Source organism: Rhinoderma darwinii, chromosome 5 (assembly GCF_050947455.1).
Source record: "Rhinoderma darwinii isolate aRhiDar2 chromosome 5, aRhiDar2.hap1, whole genome shotgun sequence".
NCBI lineage: Eukaryota > Metazoa > Chordata > Amphibia > Anura > Rhinodermatidae > Rhinoderma > Rhinoderma darwinii.
Genome location: NC_134691.1, coordinates 40,287,695 through 40,310,001, shown reverse-complemented (window position 1 = coordinate 40,310,001; position 22,307 = coordinate 40,287,695). Strand labels below are relative to the sequence as shown.

At 44.7% G+C, this 22,307-nt stretch overlaps 1 protein-coding gene across 1 annotated transcript in view; it reads left to right on the top strand.

Moving 5' to 3' along the window:
* Window positions 1–1,997: 1,997 nt before the first annotated feature.
* The window catches only part of FZD6 (frizzled class receptor 6), a 50,424-nt gene continuing 30,114 nt past the window's right edge, over window positions 1,998–22,307 (top strand). Inside the window, exons 1-2 of the mRNA XM_075827995.1 lie at window positions 1,998–2,149; window positions 12,428–12,797. Of these exons, the coding sequence (XP_075684110.1) occupies window positions 12,618–12,797 (180 nt within the window). The 5' untranslated portion in view covers window positions 1,998–2,149; window positions 12,428–12,617. The remainder of the gene's footprint in view (window positions 2,150–12,427; window positions 12,798–22,307) is intronic.

The window sequence follows — 22,307 nt, the reverse complement described above, 5'->3', positions numbered from 1 at the left end:
CTTGTATATAGCCCAGCTCTGTAGATATAGTCCCCCTGTAGATAGACACCCCCCGTAGATAAAGCCCCCCGCGAGTAGACAAAGTCCCCCCCCCCCCCCCCCCCCCGCAGATACAGCCGCACACTTCTATTACAATAAAAAAATAAAAATAAAAACATTTCAAACTCACCTTATTCCCGCTCCCACGCCGTCCGGCAGCCATGGAGACCTGCTCTCTTCTGCGCCGGTCTCCAGGGGGTTGAACACAGCGTCTATGAAAGGCGCTGATTGGCTGGGCAGGATGACTTTCCCTGTCAGTCAGTCAGCGCCTTTCATCGACGGAAGCGTCACTGGTACAAAAGGTACCAGTCGCTTCATTCGTGGAAAGGCGCTGAATGGCCGGGCACGGAACGTGCCCGGTCATTCATTGCTTCTAATTGTACCTGTGTCCTTGCGACACAGGTACAATTATAGTGCAGGAGGAGGTGGCGCTAGCGCCCCCCTCTGAACTGCGCCCGGGGCACATGCCCCGCTTGCCCTCCCCTAGCTACGCCCCTGCCTGAAATAGACATGTAGTATATCAATATTTACAGTAGACAATGACGATCACAAAATAAAAGGTTTGTATTAGGGTAACACTATATTATTACTAGAAAAAAATTGCCGAAATGTAAAAAAGCTTATTTTTTCACTATTATTTTCAAACTATAAGCATTAAAATTTAAAAAATAGCAAAAACGATGTGTATAAAAATGTAAAAAAACAAACCTGAATTGTCTAGGAAAAAACAAAGCAAAAATCATGTCGCTAGACCAACAAATAAAAAGGTTATAGCCGTTTAATTAATACGTGCGAAAAATGGTTAAACGGTGTCTCGGATCAACGGTGTCTGGTCCTGAAGGCTCAAAATAGCCCGGTCCTGAACCGGTTAAAGAGAACCTGTGAAAAATACAGTCTCATATACGGGCAGCATTTTACACAGCAGAAGGAGCTGAGCAGATTGATATATAATTATGTGTGTAAAGATTCAGTTCACCCTTTATTTTATCCTTATTAATCTTTGTTTAGGAGTCCAGTGGGTGGACATACAGATGGCTGTCAATCATTTAGTAGGACCGCCCACTGGACTCCTAAATCCAGAGTGAGCAAAGTTTTACAACAATAAATTACAGGTAATCCTGAATCTTTTACCACAAAATGATATATCAATCTGCTCAGCTCCTCCAGCTCTATAACATGATGCCGCGGACCAGACTGCATTTTTAATGTGACAGTTTTTTATGAGTTCTGACACTGATGCCATCTAAGTGTGATCGGCGAGGGTGCGAACACTGAAACCTCCACTGATCATGACTAGGTGGAGCAATGTGCCCTTTTGGATTTTTTCCAGATCCATTCAAGTGTGGAAAAAAAACGCTAAAGGGTCTCGGCACTCAACCTTAAGTTCTGTAACCCTTTGTTCTCATGATCAGTAGCGGTACCTGCGGTCTGCCCCCCAACGATCACACATCTAACATGCCAGTAATGTTAAAACTTGGAAAACCTAATCAAATACTGCAGTGAGTATAAGTAGATCTTTCCATATGAGCTTGGATTGGTATGCTGATATTGAGCAGGGAATTTCATATCTCACTATAGGAATTCTTCTATAATAATAATAATAATAATAATAATAATAATAATTCCAAAAAGTAAAGTTCATCTACATCTTTGATTTTATGGTCAGTCACCTAAAGTTCCTAAATTGTAAACTTGGTCACTTACCCACTAATGTGGTATACATGGGGTGTGCAATGTCTGCTCTCATCATCATATAGACTGGATTACAGCTTGCTTTAATCTGCTCTTCACTGAGGACACAGGAGAAGATCAATAAATCAATAGAATCGATTGCCAATTGTAAAAACAGGAGCCAGTCACTAGTGAAAGTTTAGTAGAGAAAGGGGGTTGGAGTAGCCAATGAGAGGGCGTGCCTTCTAGAAGGGGGGCTACTGCAGCCAATCAGAGGGCGGGCTCCGAAGTGAACTTCAGGAACTACACATCGTGGGATCGCTGGCACAGAGAATCGCTCACGGTGCGGGCGGGCGCGCGCAGTCTGTATGGGATCCGGGTGATCGCCCGAGGTTCACACCAGGTGGATTATATCCTGGAGAATATATTTGTCCGGCAGGTAAGATCCAGCCCAGATCCTTAGTCCCAGATCTCTCCATACTGCACTGGGGGTAGGGAGGAGGGATGACAGGCAGGGAAAGGAGGAGGCTCCTCTGCAGGGGACAATGGGAGGCAAGGGAGCAGCCAGGGGGACAATACAGTCCATGGAAGCAGCAGTGAAAAGATCAGCGGGCAATAAAGGGATGTGTGCGACAAAAAGAGGAGCTGGTGACAGGCAGGGGGAGGGGAGCAGGGGGGAGAAAGTTTTTATATTCTTTCCTGGAAACAGGTGCAGTGGGGTCACAGGGGGCATGGGAGGCTGCACCAGGGGAGGCTGCACCAGGGGAGGCTGCACCAGGACAGGCATCTTGGGTCACATGCTGCGACTTTCTTGTAATTAATCTCCAATTTTCTAGTGAAATCAAAAGAAGTTTCTCCCACTGACCCAAATGCATCTCATTTTATGTACAGTTCTGAACTTTAGGAAGCGTCCGGTTGTCCGCTGCCTTTCACATAACTTTACTCACTCAGATCGGTGAGCGTGCATATTTATTGAAAAAAGAAACAAGGGGATTAGTGGCTGCCAGATACAACTGGTCCTGCTTATCTCCCATGGAAAACGGGCGGCAAGTTAAAACCCATCATGCCTGATTCTTGTTTTCCCTGACATCAGATGTTGGAGGATATCCAGGCTGCCCCTATACACATTTCATTGTCGGTGGAAGTCACCAACGTTTATCTGATATGTATGACCAGCTTTATGGGGAGAGAGAAAAGCAGCTGCCAGACACCTCTGTTGGCACTTATCTCCTGCAGAGAAATATGGTCAGACAGATATGGCTGTACACATTAGATGTATGTTGGCTGAACCTGTTGTTTTTGGCAGGACTGGACGACCATCTAAAATGTATTGCGGCACCCCAATGCTCCCCCGCTGGCAGATGTAGTGGTAGAGAAGGGTCGAGCATATTGAATTTTAACATTCCCAATCCTTTTGTTCATTATTAGATAAGTCGCTGCCAGACCCCTCTGGGTTTGGCCTTCTGTCATCTGATGTATAGGTGGGCACCTTTAGTGAATGAGCTGCGGCATAAACACAAAGTGCTACATAAATCATCGCGTAACTCAGGCTTAATAATGAATGTCGCAAAAAACTCGACAGTCTGGGCCACTTCCTAAACTGAGACGTCTCATGGCCCATTGTCATTATCTCCGTTCCCCAGCCATGTTTTATTTTAGTCTTAACATATTATCACTTTTTAATTACATGTTGATGATTTGGTCTACTGAAAGCTGGGAGTTACGTGACACTTTGTTTAGTCAATTGTTTAATTGCAGATTTATATTTCCAAATGACAGCCCTGTGTGTAATGTCTGGGTGATGTAAAAATGGCGATGATGGAAACGAGTCACGATGGCCGAAAACTATGGTGAAAATGATCATTACTAGATTTTTATGGGCACCAGAGAGGCTGTAACCACACGTTGCATAGACACTGCAGAATTTTCAACCAGATTTTCCGTGCAGAATATCCGCAGTGTTTACAGTAGGAGCAAAGTGAATGAGATGTTAACAAATCTCATCCACACGCTGCAGAACAAACCCTGCAGAAATTCTGTTCGGAAAATATGCAATGTGTGGCCTTACCCTTAGGTCGGATTTTGCGCGCTCAAAAAACGCGGAGTTTTGCGCGCGCAAAAGGTCCTCAAAAGCTCCGTTTGTCATCACATGGGATCACGCAGCCGGCATCATTATGACACTCTGTTTGTATGTTTGTGTGTTTTTCATTCATAGTTTTGACTACTGTAGTGCGCATCACTCGCGGCACCCGGAAGTGCGTCCGTGTGCCGTCCGCGGTTTGCACTTACCCATTGACTTCAATGGGTGCGTGATGCGCGAAAAATGGGCAAATATAGGACATGTCGTGAGTTTTACGCAGGGGACACGCTGCATGAAAATCACTGACAGTCTGAACGGCCCCATTGACTAACAGGTCCGTGCGACGCTGGTGAAAATCACGCGCGCAGCACGGACGTATTATACGTTCGTCTGAATAAGCCCTCAGGCTATTTTCACACGGGTCAGAAACGCAGAGGAAAAGTCTGCAGCGTATCCGACTCCATTGTGTTAAATTTGGTGCAGATTTTCTGCCGGAATGGTTGCTGCAGAAAGAAGAGGCAACAAAAAGGTCCATAATTTCATAGTCTTGTCTCTGTGCAGCTGGCCTCCTGTGATAACGCAGCGTCCCAAGTGACCGCTGCAACGCCACGGGAGGGGAGTATGGACTTTTTCAGTTTAACAGAAATTAGATCTTTATTCATCTCTGATTTCTGCGGTGGATTAGCAGCTTTTATACAGCAAAAATCGCAACAGTTGTCGTTTTTTGCGGATTTCACTTCCTAATTGAACTAAATGGAGAAAATCTGCATTAAAAATTGCAACGATAAAAATGTTTTCACTGCAGATTTTTTCCGCAGGGTGTGGATGAGATGTCATCTCATCCACTTTGCTGCTGCTGTAATACGCTGTAGATTTTCCATTTACAAATCCAGACGGAAAATTAGCAGCAAATCTGCTACGTGTGATCATAGCCCTTTAATAAAACTTTAGCGGGTTCACTCCACTCTTTATCCTCTGATGGGGGATGAAGATTTTCACGTGTGTTATGCTATACAGCCAGAATGGGCCGCTCTGTCAGAAACTGTCCCATTAGAATTGGCCAGTAGGGTTTGGACTGGTTATTTAGCATAATGTCTATAATCTTTCAGATTTATGACATGATCTGGATTATCGGCACTCAATAACATCTCTTTGTTAGGACAAACGCCCTTGAGTTGTCCTCTGCTGTCAAGTTCTGTTGAGCTGTATGTTTCTGGGAAGACTGGGTGACAGGCAGTATGGTCGGTGTTGTAGCTCCCACTGTGGTTGTCACCCAGCTTTTCCAGCCTGCCGATTGACAACAGACTGGGGGATGCATTTCAGCATAATTAGGCAGATCTACTTTTACAGAGTGAAGGAAAGATTGGGGACAAATAAAAAAAAAAAGCTTGAATATTTAGGGACTAATATTTCCAGGAATTTTAGGGGAAAATACTGCTAAATAACTGTAATTAGAAATAAAATAATCATAGTTTATGCGAATGATACATTACGGGGAAAATGTATTGACTGGCGTTTCGAGTGGCCGGTGTAAAACGGCAAAAAGTCACAAATTATGATGCAACTTTTAAGGCCATAATACTGGTGTACAGTCGTTAAATATATTTACTCTTATGTTTTAAAATATATATATATATCTATTTATATATTATGCATGATACAGGTTTGTATATATGTGTGCATTTCATATCTATATTTATAATTTTTAGGTATTTTTTAGATTTGTGAATAGTGGATTTTCACATTTTTCTTTGCTGTGTTTACAGAATTATGTAAACATTTGCGTTGAGGTCAGCCAAGTTCTATCGGGTGTTTTAACAGGTGTGGGTGTATTTATTTTCATTGGTGACTCTTAGTTGTCACGTCCTGATGGCAGGAGTCACACACATCAGTCCCTGTCCCCAATTTCCTTATGGTATGCTAAAATTATGTCAATTACCGTAATTTAAATTGTGGTAACAACAACATGCTTCCAGAAACAATGCCACCCTTGTTCATAGACCAAGTATGTTATTGCAGCTTAGCCCCATTCAAGTGACTGTCGCTGCAATACCAAACCCATCCATTGGATAAGAGTGGAGCTGTGGTTGAAAGAAACCAGTCATGGATCAGTCCCGGTCACAGAAGAAAATTAGGAGATGTGTGAATTTACAGGCTGCAGAATTGCTGCAGATTTTCAGTGCAGATTCCGCAATTCACAGTGCAATACATATGGTCGGGGTTTGGTAAACCTCATCCACATGTAGCGGTAAAATCTTTCCGGAATTAAAGACATGCTGCAGCAGGTTAAATATGTTGCGGCTTAGTCACGGATTTCGCCCTTTGCAATGCATAGAGGGAAATCTGCATGTAAGGCTGTGTTCACATCTGCGTTGGAGGCTCCGTTAGCGGCCTATGTTGCAGATCCAGCAGAAATTACCGGACACAATTGTGCAGCATGCTGCGCTATTGTTTCTGGTAAAACAATGGAAAAGCCAACGGAACCCATTAAAGTCAATGGGTTCGGTCAGCTGCCTTTGTGTCTGTCGCGTAACGGAACTTTTGCTTCCCGTGTTCCCTTGTACGACTCCTCTGACGGAGCAGAACAACGGAAACCCCTGATGCAGGTGTGAACATAGCCTAACATATGCAGATTTTCTGCAAATTCCGTGCCCAAAAAGTCTTCAGCGTGTAGACTCAAACTTCTATAAACAAGCCAACGGTTCCTACTGCCAAAGTTAGGGTCCTCATGTCGGGCCGTGTATATGAGCGCCGATCAACGAGACAGCTCGTTGATCGGCGCTCGTTTGCTCATTTCACAAGGAGCTATGTATGGGGGCCAGCGCTCGTTACTCCGATCGCTCGTCCCCATACCCTATCATGTCGGCGGGACTTTACATAGGCAGATGTGCTGCCGGCAATGATAATATTTTTGGCTGCATAAACGATACGATCAGCCGATAAATGAGTGTTTGCTCGTTCATCGGCTGATCGTTGCCCAGTGAACGCTCATTTACCTGATAATTGGCCCGTGTAAAAGGGCCATTAGGGTCTACTATATGTTAAGTGGCGATCTGAGATGAGACAATGCCAGAATAGATGTTACATAGATGAATATTACGCTGTTGAATATATCTGGTTGCAGATCCACAGTGCTTGTTATAACCAACTATTTCACACCATATGCGTCACTGACTGGCCCTTTACTCCTGATACGTGTGAATTTGAGCCTTTTTTAGACTCAGAGAATCAAGTTGTCAAAATTGACTGTGCTGACTATCACCTCACCTTTCCTTGCCTTGGGGGAAGTAACTGACGTAAATGTCACAGGTAATCCTCCCAAGCCGAAAAACAAAACCGGTGCTTGTGTGAGAACAATGCAACCATGAGAGAACGCATTAAAGAGAAGCACAGGCATAAGCATCTTCTTCTTGTAGTTGTGCTCCACTATAGCCTCATCATCATGCATTAAAGTTGGCCTATAATACTCTTGTATTGGCCAAAATGTCTAAGGCTTCATGCACATGACCGTGCCCATAAATACGACCCGTAATTGCGGGCACAGCTGGCCGCGGACAGCCGGACGTCTTTACATGCCGTGCTCCCATTATAAAGTATAGGAGCGCGGTCCGTAAAATAAAAAAATAGGACATGTCCTATTTTTTTCGGCAGGCTTCTACGGCACGGACACTCTCCCGTAGACATACGGGAGGGTGTCCGTCGGCCATAGAAATGAATAGGCCCATGCACACGGTCCCATGAATATGCCCATGCCCAAGGCCTTTTGCACACGGTCGCACCCGCGTGCACAGTCCGTGATTATGGCACGGACAGCCAGAGTGTCATCCGCGGACCATCCACATACAAGATGTGCATTGACTTTTCGTAGCCCGGACGGCAAATGCGGCCCGTAAAATGACTTGTCTTATTTTTTTGTGGTCCGGGCTCCTGGCCAATACACGGACCGTGGAAACCACAGTCGTGTGCATGGGCCCATAGAAATGAATGAGTCCGCAATTCATCCGCATTTTCGCAAATGAATTGCGGATGCAAAAACATGTTCATGTGCATGAGGCCTTAAACGGGATGTTTCATCTTGACAACCCCTTTTCATATGGCTTTCTAGGGTATATGGATGTCATAGAGAAGGGTCCCCCAATCCAGACCCTCCTTCTATTTTTCAGTAGAGGCTCGCTAACAAGCATGGCTTGCATGTAATACTATATGTCCCCTGTAGCTGCCGCTGTAAAGGAAATGAGCAGCTGTCAACAACTTCTAGCAAAATCAGGTGCCATCACAATCGTTTTACCCACTGTAATAAGGGCTTATTCACATGAACGTGGAAATCGCCGTGTGACACCTGGTTTTTAACGTCCGTCACACAGCTGCATAAAAATCAATATACTTCTATGGGGCTATTCAGACAGCTGTGGTTTAAACAGACGGGGAACGGCCCATAAAAAAATAGGACATGTCCTATTTTTGTCCGTTTTTACAGATCCCTCGATAGGCTCAAGTCTATGAGGGATCCATGAAAAAGGGTCCCGCACGGGTGCAAATCGGCCGTTAAAAAAAGCAGTTTTTCACGGCCGATTTGACACACGTTGGTGTGAATATAGTCTTAGTTTGCTTGCAGTTTTCACTGCATTTCTGTAAAGCTGTTCCCATACGTGAATCTAACAGGTAACTACATTTATCAGGTGATGTTTTCTAGTGCGGTCTGCATCATTTGAAGTCAACTCTGCAATGTGACGTCACTTGACGTCAGGCCACTATGTCGCATATATTGGGGTCATAGTGACATGGAGAATGTTCAGAATAGGCAAATTATTCCAATGCTGTTCTCAGATCCACACCGCTTGTTGTGTGCGGTTCACTCTGTTGCGATGTGTGAACGTAACCTTAGAGAAAAGTCCTGCAACACTGTTTCCTGTTTTATCTAGTCGAATTGGCTTCTGGAATTTATCCAGCCTTGTATATTCATAAATACATCTGTGTGTATGCACACTTCCTGTACCCACAAGCAAGCAATGTAATATATATATATATATACACACACACTATATTAATAAAAGTATTGGGACACACCTCTTAATCATTGAATTCAGTTGTTTCATTCAGTCCCATTGCCACAAGTGGAAGTGTTTAGGAACCAAAGCAACTCATGAAGTGACAGACCACGTAAAGTTACAGAGCAGGTCGCTGAGTACAGTGGCGAATACTGCATAAAAGTCCATCGTTTCCACGGCCGAGCAGCTGCATGCCAGCCTTACGTCACCAAGCACAATGCCAAGCATGGGATGGAGTGGTGTAAAACCGCCACCACTGGACTCTGGAGCAGTGGACACATGTTCTGTGGAGGGATGAATCACGCTTCTCTATCTGGCGGTCTGATGGACGAGTCTGGGTTTGGTGAATATCAGGAGAACGTTACCTGCCTGACTGCATTGTGCCACCTGTAAAGTTTGGTGGAGGAGATATAATGCTATGAGGTGTTTATCAGGGGTTGGCCTAGGCCCCTTAGTTCCAGTAAAGGGAAATCTTAATACTTCAGCATAACAAGACATTTTGGACAATTGTAGATTCCAACTTTGTGGGAACAGTTTGGGGATCGGCCCTTTTCTGTTCCAGCATGACTGTGCCCAGTGCCCAAAATCCATAAAAACATGGTTGGGTGACTTGGATTTGGAAGAACCTGACTGGCCGCATAGAGCCCTGACCTCAACCCCATCCAACACTTTAGGGATGAAATACTGTAGAACAGAGATTGGGAGCCATGCCCCCTCCACTGACACTCCAAAATCTTGTAGAAAGTCTTCCCAGAAGAGTGGAAGATGTTTTAACTACAAAGGGAGGACCAACCTCATATTAATGTCTATGGATTTAGAATGGGATGTCATAAAATTTCCTGTAGGTTGAGGGTATGTTCACACGCTTAACCAAAAACGTCTGAAAATACGGAGCTGTTTTCAAGGGAAAACAGCTCCTGATTTTCAGACGTTTTTTACGCCCGTTTTTGGAGCTGTTTTCAATAGTCTCTGAAAAACGGCTCCATAAATGTCCCAAGAAGTGACCTGCATTTCTTTTTCAAAACGGCTGCGTAAAAAAACGGCCCGTCGGAACGAAATGCCGTTTTCCCCATTGAAATCAATGGGCAGATGTTTGGAGGCGTTCTGCTTCTGATTTTTTGGGGCGTTTACGGCCCGAAAAACGTCCGAAAATAGGCCGTGTGAACATGCCCTAAATGTGTAGGTGTCCCAATATTTTTGTCCATAAAGTGTATATAGCTCTAGATTCATTAACCTCTTAGACTGTGTATGTCGTGTGACCGGTCTTCTTCTGGTAACACCATTGCAGCGGCAGATCCGTCGTCTGAGCCGTCCTTGTGCTGCTAGTTTTTGTACTTGTTAATGGGAGGATATATCGGGAGCCACTCATTTTTTTCTACTTAGGATCAGGCCGCTGTCTGCAAAAAGTTTCTTTATAAACACTATAAGGCCGGATTCAGACGAGCGTGTGCGGTTTGCGCACGCAAAAACGCTGCGTTTTACATGCGCAAAAGGTACTTAACAGCTCTGTGTGTCAGCCCCGTATGATGCACGGTTTTGCGTGATTTTCGTGCAGCCGCCATCATTATGACACACCGTTTCATAGTTTGACAGCTGTTGTTCGAATCACGCTCGCCCCACGGAACTGCTGCCGTGTGGCATGCATGATTTTCACGCACCTATTGACTTCAATGTGTGCGTGATGCGCGAAATACGCACAAAGAACGGACATGTCGTGAGTTTTTCGCAGTGGACTCACGCTGCGTAAAAATCACGCAACTGTCTGCACGGCCCCATAGACTAATATAGCTCTGTGCGACGCACGTGAAAATCACGCGCGTTGCACGGACGTATATCCCGTTCGTCTGAATAAGCCCTTAATCTGTACTGTCTCCGCAGTTAGTTGTATGTTGGGCTGAAGGGGAGACGGCAATATCTGATCTTGGTATTTTCAGGAAGACTAGCAGATTCCAATCCGCTGGTCCTGGGGCTAGTGCCGGACTGATTCTTGGCTGTGTAAATAATTAGGATTATGGATCCCATTCATATGACAATGTCATTGATAATGGCGCTCGTACAGAAGCAAGAAGTGCCCCTAGATGCATATCTATAGGCATTGCAGAGGAAGCAGTCGCAACTGGTGCTACATAAGAAGACAGCAGTATTATATATGGTACATGGAAGGTGCAGACCCTGTTACAGATTTTGCATTGCCCAGGCGTTAGAGGATGCGCTTGTAGGTACAACCACCACTTGTACGCAAGCTACGTTTCGACTGGTCTTACTCAGGGTATTGGTGTGTATGGGGTGGTATTTCATATATACGATAATGGACCAGTCAGATAATACCTCTGATTTGGGGTTAATTTATAATAGGGTAATTGTTTTTAACCCCTGCTGCTTTGTTTTTTATCAGCTTTCCTATACTCTGACTTTTTGTTTTCTATTGATGTCCTTGAAAGTTCTTATTGCTAAAAATCTCAAATTGGCTCCTCGAGTGGTCTAACTAACCGCAAATGTCCACAGCAGGGGTCTCCAACCTGTGGCTCTCCAGCCATTGTGAAACTACTACTCCCAGCAAGCCCCATCAGCCTTCTTAGTGGTGTGAAAATGTCTGGAACTTAAAGCATAAGAGCAAAGGATCCCGAGTCCCAGATGTGCATATTGCAGGATTATTGCAGAGAGGATCTACGTGACAGATTCCCCTTAATTTAATTGCCATGCTTTAATCATACCAGTGGCCGTAATTGGAGAGACGCTTTTCCTGAGGATAATCGTCCAGAATGATGGGGATGATGATTGGTGAACAATCATTAGGCAGGCAGCTATCAGCTATCCCCATTAATGTGTAACTTAGCTAAACATGCCTGTTATTCAAATACGAATGGGAGATAGGCTGCTGCCAGACACTACTGGTGCCGCTCATCTCTGGGAAAAGCAATAAGATCAGACAGATAATAAGCCAACCTTGTTTTCACTGTTGGCAGACATTGGGCGTCTGTCTGGCAGCCTGCAAGGACTACAGATTGTTGAAGGGTCATCCTGACATCAACAGGAACCCACCAACAATTGGATTAGACATCGTTCACGTCTGCGCTCGGTCTTTCCATTGTCCTGCTTCATCATAGGAGCAGAATAATGGAAGCGCCAAATTGTGATGGCCACCAACGGCGCGTGACAGAGCCTATTGTCTTCAACCTGTCTGTAATTTTTGACCGCCATTTTTGATCGGATATGTGACAGAGCCTTCTAACAGCGCCTCCGACACAGTTGTTTGCAGTCCTAATCTATGCAAGCAATTTCGATCACAGGTCTTCCATACATCAGGGATCCAGTTTGACTCTTTTAATGGCCTGCCAGTAAGAACTTTCATAGACATCAATAGAAAACAATAAATCATGTGCGTATCCTTTCTGCAGACAGGTTTGGTGACATCACTGATACGACATACTGTAATGATGTCACCTAGTTCCTATCACAGGCTTAGGCTATATTTTCATGAATGATCAGAATAGCGACCATTTTGTATATACGTCTATTGTGGCATTTAGTCCAGGATATTATTATGTTTTGCTAACCGACGTCTTATTTTGTGTATCCCTTTTAATAGGATGCTCACCAGAAGTAAATGCTGTATTTTTTCCCTGCCTGGCACTGAATTATCTCCAGGGAATGTTCGCTGCACGGATACGTCACCATTCATTGTCTCCTAACCTTGTGCCAGTCATAAATTTTATGCGACTCCATTCAGTCTGGACTTGCTGCACTGTGTTCACTTCAAGGCTCAGCTGTCCGTCAAGATGTGGGGTTTTGGGGTAACCGTCCTGTGCATTTTACTGCTGCCTGTTATGGAAGGTCACAGTTTGTTCACTTGTGAACCCATCATGGTGCCTAGATGTACAGGAATGCCCTATAATACGACGTTCTTCCCAAACCTCTTGGAGCACTACGACCAAGCAATCGCAGCTGCTAAAATGGAGGTAAGTGACTTTTGTCTACTAAAACGTAGATATTATGTGAGCACCTCTACTAAATGAAACAATATGGCTCCTTTCCACACCTCTTATAGAGTTGGATGGAGTGGTAGCGTGCGTGCTCGGCCATGGCTCCATACAACTCCACCCCACTGAGGATGTGCTGGTGGGGAGGGACAGGAGACTGGGCTCTAGCCATTTGTGGGTGTCCCAGTGCTCGAGCCGGCACCGATCTAGTAGGATAAATAAGAAATGTTTGCGGTTGGAATAACTTTTTTAAGCCCTCATAATAGTTGGTAAAGTTACAATTTCAATAGATGTTAAAAAGAGTCTGTCATCAGTTTGGACCCCCTCAAAATGCTAACATCGCCACATCGGTGATGAGGAAACAAGTATAAACATCCCCATTTTGCCGAGCATACAGCTCGTATAACTGAGAAAATCAAGATTTAATAACTCGCGCGCCATATGTTAATAAGGAGTCAAGTGTCTGCTGGGCGTGCAACAATTTGGGAAGTGTCCTGGGCTCTCGACTGTAAACTCCCCCAGCCCCTCCGCCCTGCTCTTGATTATTTCCTCTAGCAGATATGACAGTGTATGACACCGGAAACCGCTATAGACGTCAATCGAGAGTAGAGGGAAGGAGTTTTACCGTCGAGAGCCCACGATACTTCCCTGGTTGATAAATGCCTAATAGACACTTGACTTCTCATTAGCATACACGTGCATTATTAAATCTGGATTTTCTCTGTTATGCAGTATGATCGGCAACATGGGGATTTATAACTTGTTTCCCCGACACCTATGTAGCGATGTTAGTGGTTTGTGGGCATCAAAACTGCGGACAGATTCCCTTTTAATTTTTTTGTCACTATCAAAATAATGTATTGGGACTGTCAGACAGTCCATTGTGCTATGTGGTGTAAATGCAGCTATTCCCCATGGAGGGCAAATGTGCAGCTATCCAGCATCTTTAGGAAAAAGTAATAACCCCCCAACCCTCATTTATAAGAGAGATAAAAAGCAGTCCGCCACATAGACCATGACGGGAGCAGCAGTGGGCATGCTCGACCGCCACTGTATTAAAACTCCTCCTTACCGCGGTCGTGCTGTGAGAAGGAACTGGAGACTTAGGATAAAATCAAATTAATATTTCTGAGACTTGAGGATTTTGTGATACCTAAAGTAAAATATCACTGAAACTTTTTTTTTTTTCCTCGCTTTAGAGCTCATTTCCCTTTTATTGCTGTGTCAGGGTAGGAAGGTGACAACTACTATGGCTGTTACTAAAATAGCGCTGCCACCTGCTTTACTACGGACTCCTTTTAGAGAATTTGAGACCCTGGAGGAGTTAGGGTATGTGCGCACACACTAATTACGTCCGTAATTGACGGACGTATTTCGGCCTCAAGTACCGGACCGACCACAGTGCAGGGAGCCGGGCTCCTAGCATCATAGTTATGTACGACGCTAGGAGTCCCTGCTACTCCGTGGAACTGCTGTCCCGTACTGAAAACATGATTACAGTACGGGACAGTTGTCCTGCAGAGAGGCAGGGACTCCTAGCATCGTACATAACTATGATGCTAGGAGCCCGGCTCCCTGCACTGTGTTCGGTCCGGTACTTGCGGCCGAAATACGTCCGTCAATTACGGACGTAATTAGTGTGTGTGCACATACCCTTAGCAGGAATCTTCCTACTTTTACAACATGTAATGCAATATACCCATAACTTTGGGAATGTTTGGGTTGTTTCTATTGATATGTCTTTGTAACTGCTTGTTGCCCAGCCACTAAAATTGTCTCCTCGTCTCACTGGCCCTTGAAGAGGAAAAATGCAAAAGCACAGCAAGGGGAGGATTGGATTAGGAGAAATATTTCAGTTCCCAATGAATGGTCTTGTGATGAAAATGCATGTTAAATGGAACAAGATCAGAACCCTTAAAGACCACGGACACTTTTCTGTAGGAAAGATTCGAAAAATAGTTGAGATCTGACACTTGAACCCCATTAAATAGTCTCATAAAGACTACCCCTCTCCATATGCTCTACGGGGCATATTGATATCATAGTGGGAAGTTCCCCCTCTCTGAACCCCATTATTTTAGCCAAAGTGGAGAGCCGCTAAGTAAGAGCAACTACAACTGTCGGACGTGACCCGTCCTATTTGGGTGGGCGCCATATAATTCTACATTACCCCTGGAGATGTCGCTCGCTACAAGGGAAATTTATTGCCAGACATAACTTCCCTCAGCTTATTGATGGGGATTTCAGGAGATAAACAGGGGCGTTTGTTTGTTTTTTTGAGGAGGGTTTTTCTTAGTCAGACATCCCCTTCAAATATGTGAAGTTACTGATGGCGACATTACAGAAAGGTAGCTGATACTATAAAGACTGTTGAAGTTCTTCTCTGGTATTCCACAACGCTGCACAAAAAGTTTTTGTTTTTTTCGAGAAATATTTTATTATTATGGTCAGTTTGTCTGCTATATTACAATGCAAAGATTCATCTGTGCTTTGTTATCAGGCAAAAAAGATGACCTTGGCATATTTAGCTAAGTCTGCGGGGGAACCTGGCAGCAGGGGTTCAATTTTCCTACAGCACCACCACAGGGGAAACAAAGCATTACATGGTTCCTATTGAAAACAGCGGGCTGTCCATGTAATACATGGACGTGCCCAGTCCTCCAGAGCAAGTGGAAATCTTTGCAGGACGTTACATGAGTGTCCTAACTCAGAATTCCCTAATTTTCCTATTTTATAAACCGTTGGTTTTGAGTATATTGTCCTTTTATTATACGTGATTACAACTTTCTTCTTACTACGTGATGTAAACTAGTATGAAATCCCCTTTTATCCCCCAGCACAGGAGTCTTCTTCCCCTCTGAGTGATAAATAAGTGGAGATTTGCGCTTTCCCATTTTTCAGAGTCAATATTTTGACTTGCTTGTCGCAGAGCGGTTGGAAGTCATTTTTTTCCGTCTCTCAGTGAAGTCTTTTTCTCGTCTCGCTCTTTCTATAATGCTTGTCTTGTTTGGAATGTTTGGCCGTGTAGACTGATCTTTGTTCTGTGGTTTGCAAGACGAAACAGCGTTCTTTAGTCTGGCACCGAGCCATAGAAAACAATGGCATTTCTACGGCAAAGCTCACAGGTTTCATCAAGCGCAGGAACTCTGAGATACTGTATCACTTGGTAGTTTACACGGCCTGAATAAAAGATTTTTTTTGCTGGCGTCCCTGGGTCACTTACAGGGACAACATCACTAAGGTCACTTAATTATGATAAGCGCGTGTTTTGTATTCTGTAAAATAACACTGGCACCGCCCCCCCCCCCCCCCCCGTACACCACCCCCGCTTTTTTCCGTCACAGGTTGTGAAACCCTTTTTGCTATAATTGCTAATACATTGTAGTCCTTGTGCTTGTCGCCTACGGCATTTCTATAGCTTGTCAGCCCTGGCGTGACCGTAACTATGTACAGGCAAATGGCCCATATGAACAATCATATGGCACTTGTCTGAATTGAGACTCCCATTTTCATCTGAAGGGTCCTTGTTTTTACAAGACAAACAATCTTCCTGTTAAAGCTGGCCATTTTGATAATAAACCTTTAATAAATTACGTCTCATGATAATCTATCCAATACAGGGAAACTTCAATTATGCCCAATCGTGGAAGGAGAGGCCAGGGTCTGGGTTCAGACCACTGGACCCTACAAATGACCATAACTGGTCAGAAGTCAGTCATCCACTTTATCCAAGATGATAGGTTATTCATATATAGCATGGAAAAACTGGACTGGTATGCACCGAGCCCTGACCTTACCATAAAACACCTGTGGAATGAATTGAGACCGCAAGTTAAGCCTTATCGTCAACCGGCGGTGCATGACTTCACTAAAGGGTCATGCACGTAGCTCCTGTACTGCCTCTCAGTCTTCGTCAGGAACCGTATGTATGGAAATATCTCCCATAGAAGCAATTCTGTATGAAATCTGAGGCATACAGAAGTACAGAGGCCCTTTGTACCTCTATAGAAACCCTACAAAACAAGCTGGTATGTGGCCATGTGCATGAGCCCTAATGTTTTTGAAGCTGAACGAATGCAAAGCCCCACAGTCTTAGTCCCCATGCACACGACCGTATTTTTCATGCGTAATTACGGACCAAAATTACGGACCCATTCATTTCTTTGGACTACGGACACCCTAAACGTTTGACAAACTTCTGACATGTCGTAGTGACATGTCAAAAGTTTTGATTGGTGGTAGTCCGAGCACTGAGACCCACAGCAATCGCTAAAACGTTGCGGCAAATGCTCTCGTGTGAGCGATCAGCCACTTCATTTCTGTTCGGCTTTCTCCGGAAAGCCGATGTATCGTAGTACGGACTCATAGACATTCTATTGAGTCCGATACATTGATTTCCGGAAAAAGACAAACAGACACAAAGTGACTGAGCACTCACACGAGCGCTTCTGCCCCTTCGTTTTAGTGATTGGTGTAGGTTTCAGTGCTCGGACCACCACCAATCCAAACTTCTGACATGTCACTATGACATGTCAGAAGTTTGTCAAACGTTTAGTTACCCTTTAAATTCTACACTGTGTAGTTAACAATTAACTAATGCCATTCATCAGCCTTCATGTGCGGCTCAGCGGGGAATTAATTCATTTCTTCGTTTGTTTCCAACCATCTGTTAAGGAATCTGCGAGGATCGATCTGTAGATTAAAATCTTCATATTTTTTTTTTTTCTCCCCGGGGGCTTTTAAGATGATTATGAAGGTATAACTTCCTGCAAGATGTTTTGTAGTAATATCCTTCATTCACCGAGCAAGTGACCGTGGTTATTTATTACCTGCGTATAGTCTTCAAGCTGCGTTTTTTACTTATAGGGTATGTTATGTGGTCCACTGTCTACTGGTCGGTCACTCTCTCCTGCTGCACTATATACTCCAGACTTAAATCACACCCCCTGTTCCCTCTTTGCCCGCACCTCTCTACGCGGCAGAGTTATTAAATATGATTGGGGTTGTTTCTGCAGCAGGTGCATGGATTTCTACAAGCCACGTCAGATGATTGTTAGGCCTCATGCACGCGACCGTAGTTTTGCAGACGTATACTATCCACAATTGCGGAACCGCAATTCTATCCTATAAGCCAATGCACACGACTGGTTTCTAGGGTCTGTGCACTGCCCGGAGTCCGGACCACAAAAAAAATAGGACATGTCATTGTACGGACCGCAATTGCGGTCCGGGCTCATTGAAATAAATACACATTTTGTGTATGCCCATCCGTGCTGTAATCACGAACGGTGCACACAGCTACGGCCGTGTGCAGGAGGTCTTAGGGTATGTTCATACAGGGCGGATACGCTGCATAAAAGCACACCGTGTATCCTCCCTGGGCGCCGCAGGAGATTCCGGACGAAACGTTGCATAAATACTGCGGATTTTCAGCAATGGAATTCGTTGCGGAAAATCAGCAGCATAATACAGCAGCAAAGTAGATGAGATAGAACAACTTTAATCCACACACTGCGGAAAAAATGCTCAGAAATTGAAATGTGCTGTGGAATTTTATTCCGCAGCATGTCAGCTGTATTTGCGTAAACGCTGCTTATTTTTTGCAGGTTTTTCCCATTGAATTTAATGGTGAGGTAAATCCCGCAACAAATAACAGTGGTTGGGTTTTGGCGATTCCGCTGCAAAAAAAACGCAATTCAGAAGAAAAAATTTTTTTCGTACTTACCCAGAAGTCTGTGTTTCTTCCTCCAGGGTGGCTTCCTGGGATGAGATTTCAAGTCATGGTACCACTGCAGCCAATCACAGGCTGTAGCGGCGGTCACATAGGATGAAACGTCATCCCAGGGGTCCGGCCGGCTAAATGCTGTAGTTTGGTGCGGTTTTTCACATGGAATTCTCTGCGGCGCACAGGGCGTATACGCTGCTTGCTTTTGTGCAGCGTATCTGCCCCGTGTGAACTCCGCCCTAGGGTGTATTTGGACGTTGAGGTTCTGTAAAATCACATGCAGTTTTCGGAATTCAGTTTTCAATGCGGTTTTAACCGCACCTCAACCACCATGTCTGAATACACCTTTAAATGGACACTAGCTTTTCAAATAACGTATTTTAATCTAATAGTATACCTGAGATAACACAACTTTGTAATTTACTTACTGTTAACATTTTGTTATTTTATCCATGCCAATTCTGTGTGAAGTTACTGCCACTAGGTTTCTCCCTCTCTGTAATCTGCTGTCCAACTCCTGTTGTCAAGTAAATTCGTCCTTACTTAGGGCGGATTTAGGGTGGATTTACACGAACGTGATATACGTCCGTGCAACACGCTTGATTTTCACGCGCGTCGCACGGACCTATATTAGTCTATGGGGCCGTGCAGACAGTCCGTGATTTTCACGCAGCGTGTGTCCGCTGCGTGAAACGCACGACATGTCCTATATTTCTGCGCTGTTCGCGCATCCGGCACCCATTGAAGTCAATGGGTGCGTGAAAACCACGCGCGGCCCACGGAAGCACTTCTGTGGGACGCGCGTGATTCGCGCAACAGCAGTAAAAAGTATGGATGAAAACAGAAAAGCACCACGTGCTTTTCTGTTTACAAACATACAAACAGTGTCATAATGATGGCGGCTGCGCGAAAATCACGCAGCCACGCATCATACGCAGCTGACACACGGAGCTGTTATGTGCCTTTTGCTCGCGCAAAACGCACACGCTCGTGTAAATCCGGCCTAAGAGTGTGTTCACATCAGCGTCGGGGTTCCTTCAGACCTTTACGTCAGGGGAACCCATCAATGGAAAGGCAAACGTAAACCATAGCTTCCGTTTGCATTTCCAAAGGTTTAATTTTTTTTTTTTTACGGAAACAATAGGTAGTCGACTGCACTATTGATTCCGCCAAAACAATGAAGACAAATGGAAACCATCAGCAATGGAAGCATGGGTTCACAGATGCCATAAAACAAACATAAAAATAATAATAATAAATAAGACACAATAGACTTATTTAACCCCTTAGTGACCAGCCTATTTTAGGCTCTAATGACAGCCGAGCTCCTGCGCCACCGGCCACGATTGAAGTTTACTTTGATCGCAGCAGTTTAACCCGTTAAATGCCGCAGTCATTACATATATGGACAGTGATGTTAGGGGCTTCCCCAGAGACTTCTAGCGCTCTGTCTGGGACTCCTTTTGTCCTCCTGAAATCACTGTCCATATATGGACTGTGATGCCTGAGGCTTCCACAGAGCTGGAGTCCCAGGCAGAGCATTTTTAGCTACTAGCACTCTGCCTGGGAGTCTGTAGCATAGTAAATGGCAGAGCAGGGAGATACCTCCCTGCTCTGCCACAGCGTTCAATAGTATCTGCGTTCTAAGGACGCAGATACTATTGAATGTGCCGTCGCTGTAGCAGCCATAGCGGGGTCACTGAGCATGGGGGGAGGGCGTGATGGTGGGTGGCACTGGAACCCTCATGCTGCTATGGCTGCTACAGCGGTGGTAACGCCGCCTCCTAGACAGGGGCTCCCTCTAGAAGTGGAATCCCCGGAAAGACTCTGGACGGGGATTCCACTTCTGGAGGTGCCATGATGGCAGCGTCCACACGCGGCGGCCGAGTGGGCCCCCCCCCAATGGTAGTGGGCCGTGGCCTGGTGGGTACCTAGGTTCAATGTACCTTAGTAATCAAGTCCAAAGTCAGGCAGCACAAAGTGAACAAAGTGGTTCTTTTATTCAAAAAGCAACGACGTTTCAGCTCGCTATGAGCTTTTTTGAAGAAGTATACCTGCAGAGGGGAAAACTCCTAAAAAATGCCATATGCAAGTCGTATAGTGGCCAGAAATAGTGTTATTGCTCATGTACACACATATGACCACTTATTCTGAAAAGTCACCTGAAATGTTAGGTACGCTTTAAAGAGGCTCTGTCACCAGATTTTGCAACCCCTATCTGCTATTGCAGCAGATCGGCGCTGCAATGTAGATTACAGTAACGTTTTTATTTTTAAAAAACGAGCATTTTTGGCCAAGTTATGACCATTTTTGTAATTATGCAAATGAGGCTTGCAAAAGTCCAAGTGGGTGTGTTTAAAAGTAAAAGTCCAAGTGGGCGTGTATTATGTGTGTACATCGGGGCGTTTTTAATACTTTTACTAGCTGGGCGCTCTGATGAGAAGTATCATCCACTTCTCTTCAGAACGCCCAGCTTCTGGCAGTGCAGACACAGCGTGTTCTCGAGATCACGCTGTGACGTCACTCACAGGTCCTGCATCGTGTCAGACGAGCGAGGACACCGGCACCAGAGGCTACAGTTGATTCTGCAGCAGCATCAGCGTTTGCAGGTAAGTAGCTACATCGACTTACCTGCTAACGCCGATGCTGCTGCAGAATCAACTGAAGCCTCTGGTGCCGGTGTCCTCGCTCGTCTGACACGATGCAGGACCTGTGAGTGACGTCACAGCGTGATCTCGAGAACACGCTGTGTCTGCACTGCCAGAAGCTGGGCGTTCTGAAGAGAAGTGGATGATACTTCTCATCAGAGCGCCCAGCTAGTAAAAGTATTAAAAACGCCCCGATGTACGCACATAATACACGCCCAGTTGGACTTTTACTTTTAAACACGCCCACTTGGACTTTTGCAAGCCTCATTTGCATAATTACAAAAATGGTCATAACTTGGCCAAAAATGCTCGTTTTAAAAAAATAAAAACGTTACTGTAATCTGCATTGCAGCGCCTATCTGCAGCAATAGCAGATAGGGGCTGCAAAATCTGGTGACAGAGCCTCTTTAAGGGTACGTCCAAACATTGTAAACACTATTGAATTTCCCAGCATATTTTCTGTTTTGAACTTCCGCATCATTTTCGCAAAGAGAATTTGAGATGCTGCAGATTGGGAATCCGCACATCAACTCCGTTTCCACACTTCTTTTCTGCTGACTTTTTTTCTGTTGAAACCTCATCCACTTTGCCGCTACCGCTGTGGATTTTCACGAAACCAGAGTGTTAGCGTCACCTCGCGTGCAATTTGCATATACTCCTCCCATCTCCATTGTAGGGACTTAGTCACTTAGTCCAATTTTGGTGCAACACTCAGACGCTGCAGCAGCAGCTTCCTGGTAAGTTATATCTCACCTTAGTGCTGGATTCTCAGCACTGAGATGAGAAATAACCACAACCAGGAGTGGATTCAAAAAGAGTAGAATCTTTCCTATATACTTTGCCTTCCCTTAGGCCAAATGCATGCAATGCTTATGTGCGGATTTGCTGCGAATATTTTATTGTGCCAAATCTGCAACTTAATACAGTACTAGCAAAGTAAACAAGATTTCTTTTTTTTTTTTTCTCTGCACTTAAATTGACCTGGGGTGTGTATTTTAAAAATCCGCAGTATGCCAATTGATCTTGCGTTTACACTTTAGAATTGTATCTGTCTAGTTTTTTTTTTTGTTTTTTTTTAAATGCACCAAAATCCACAGCATAAAAACACACATATTT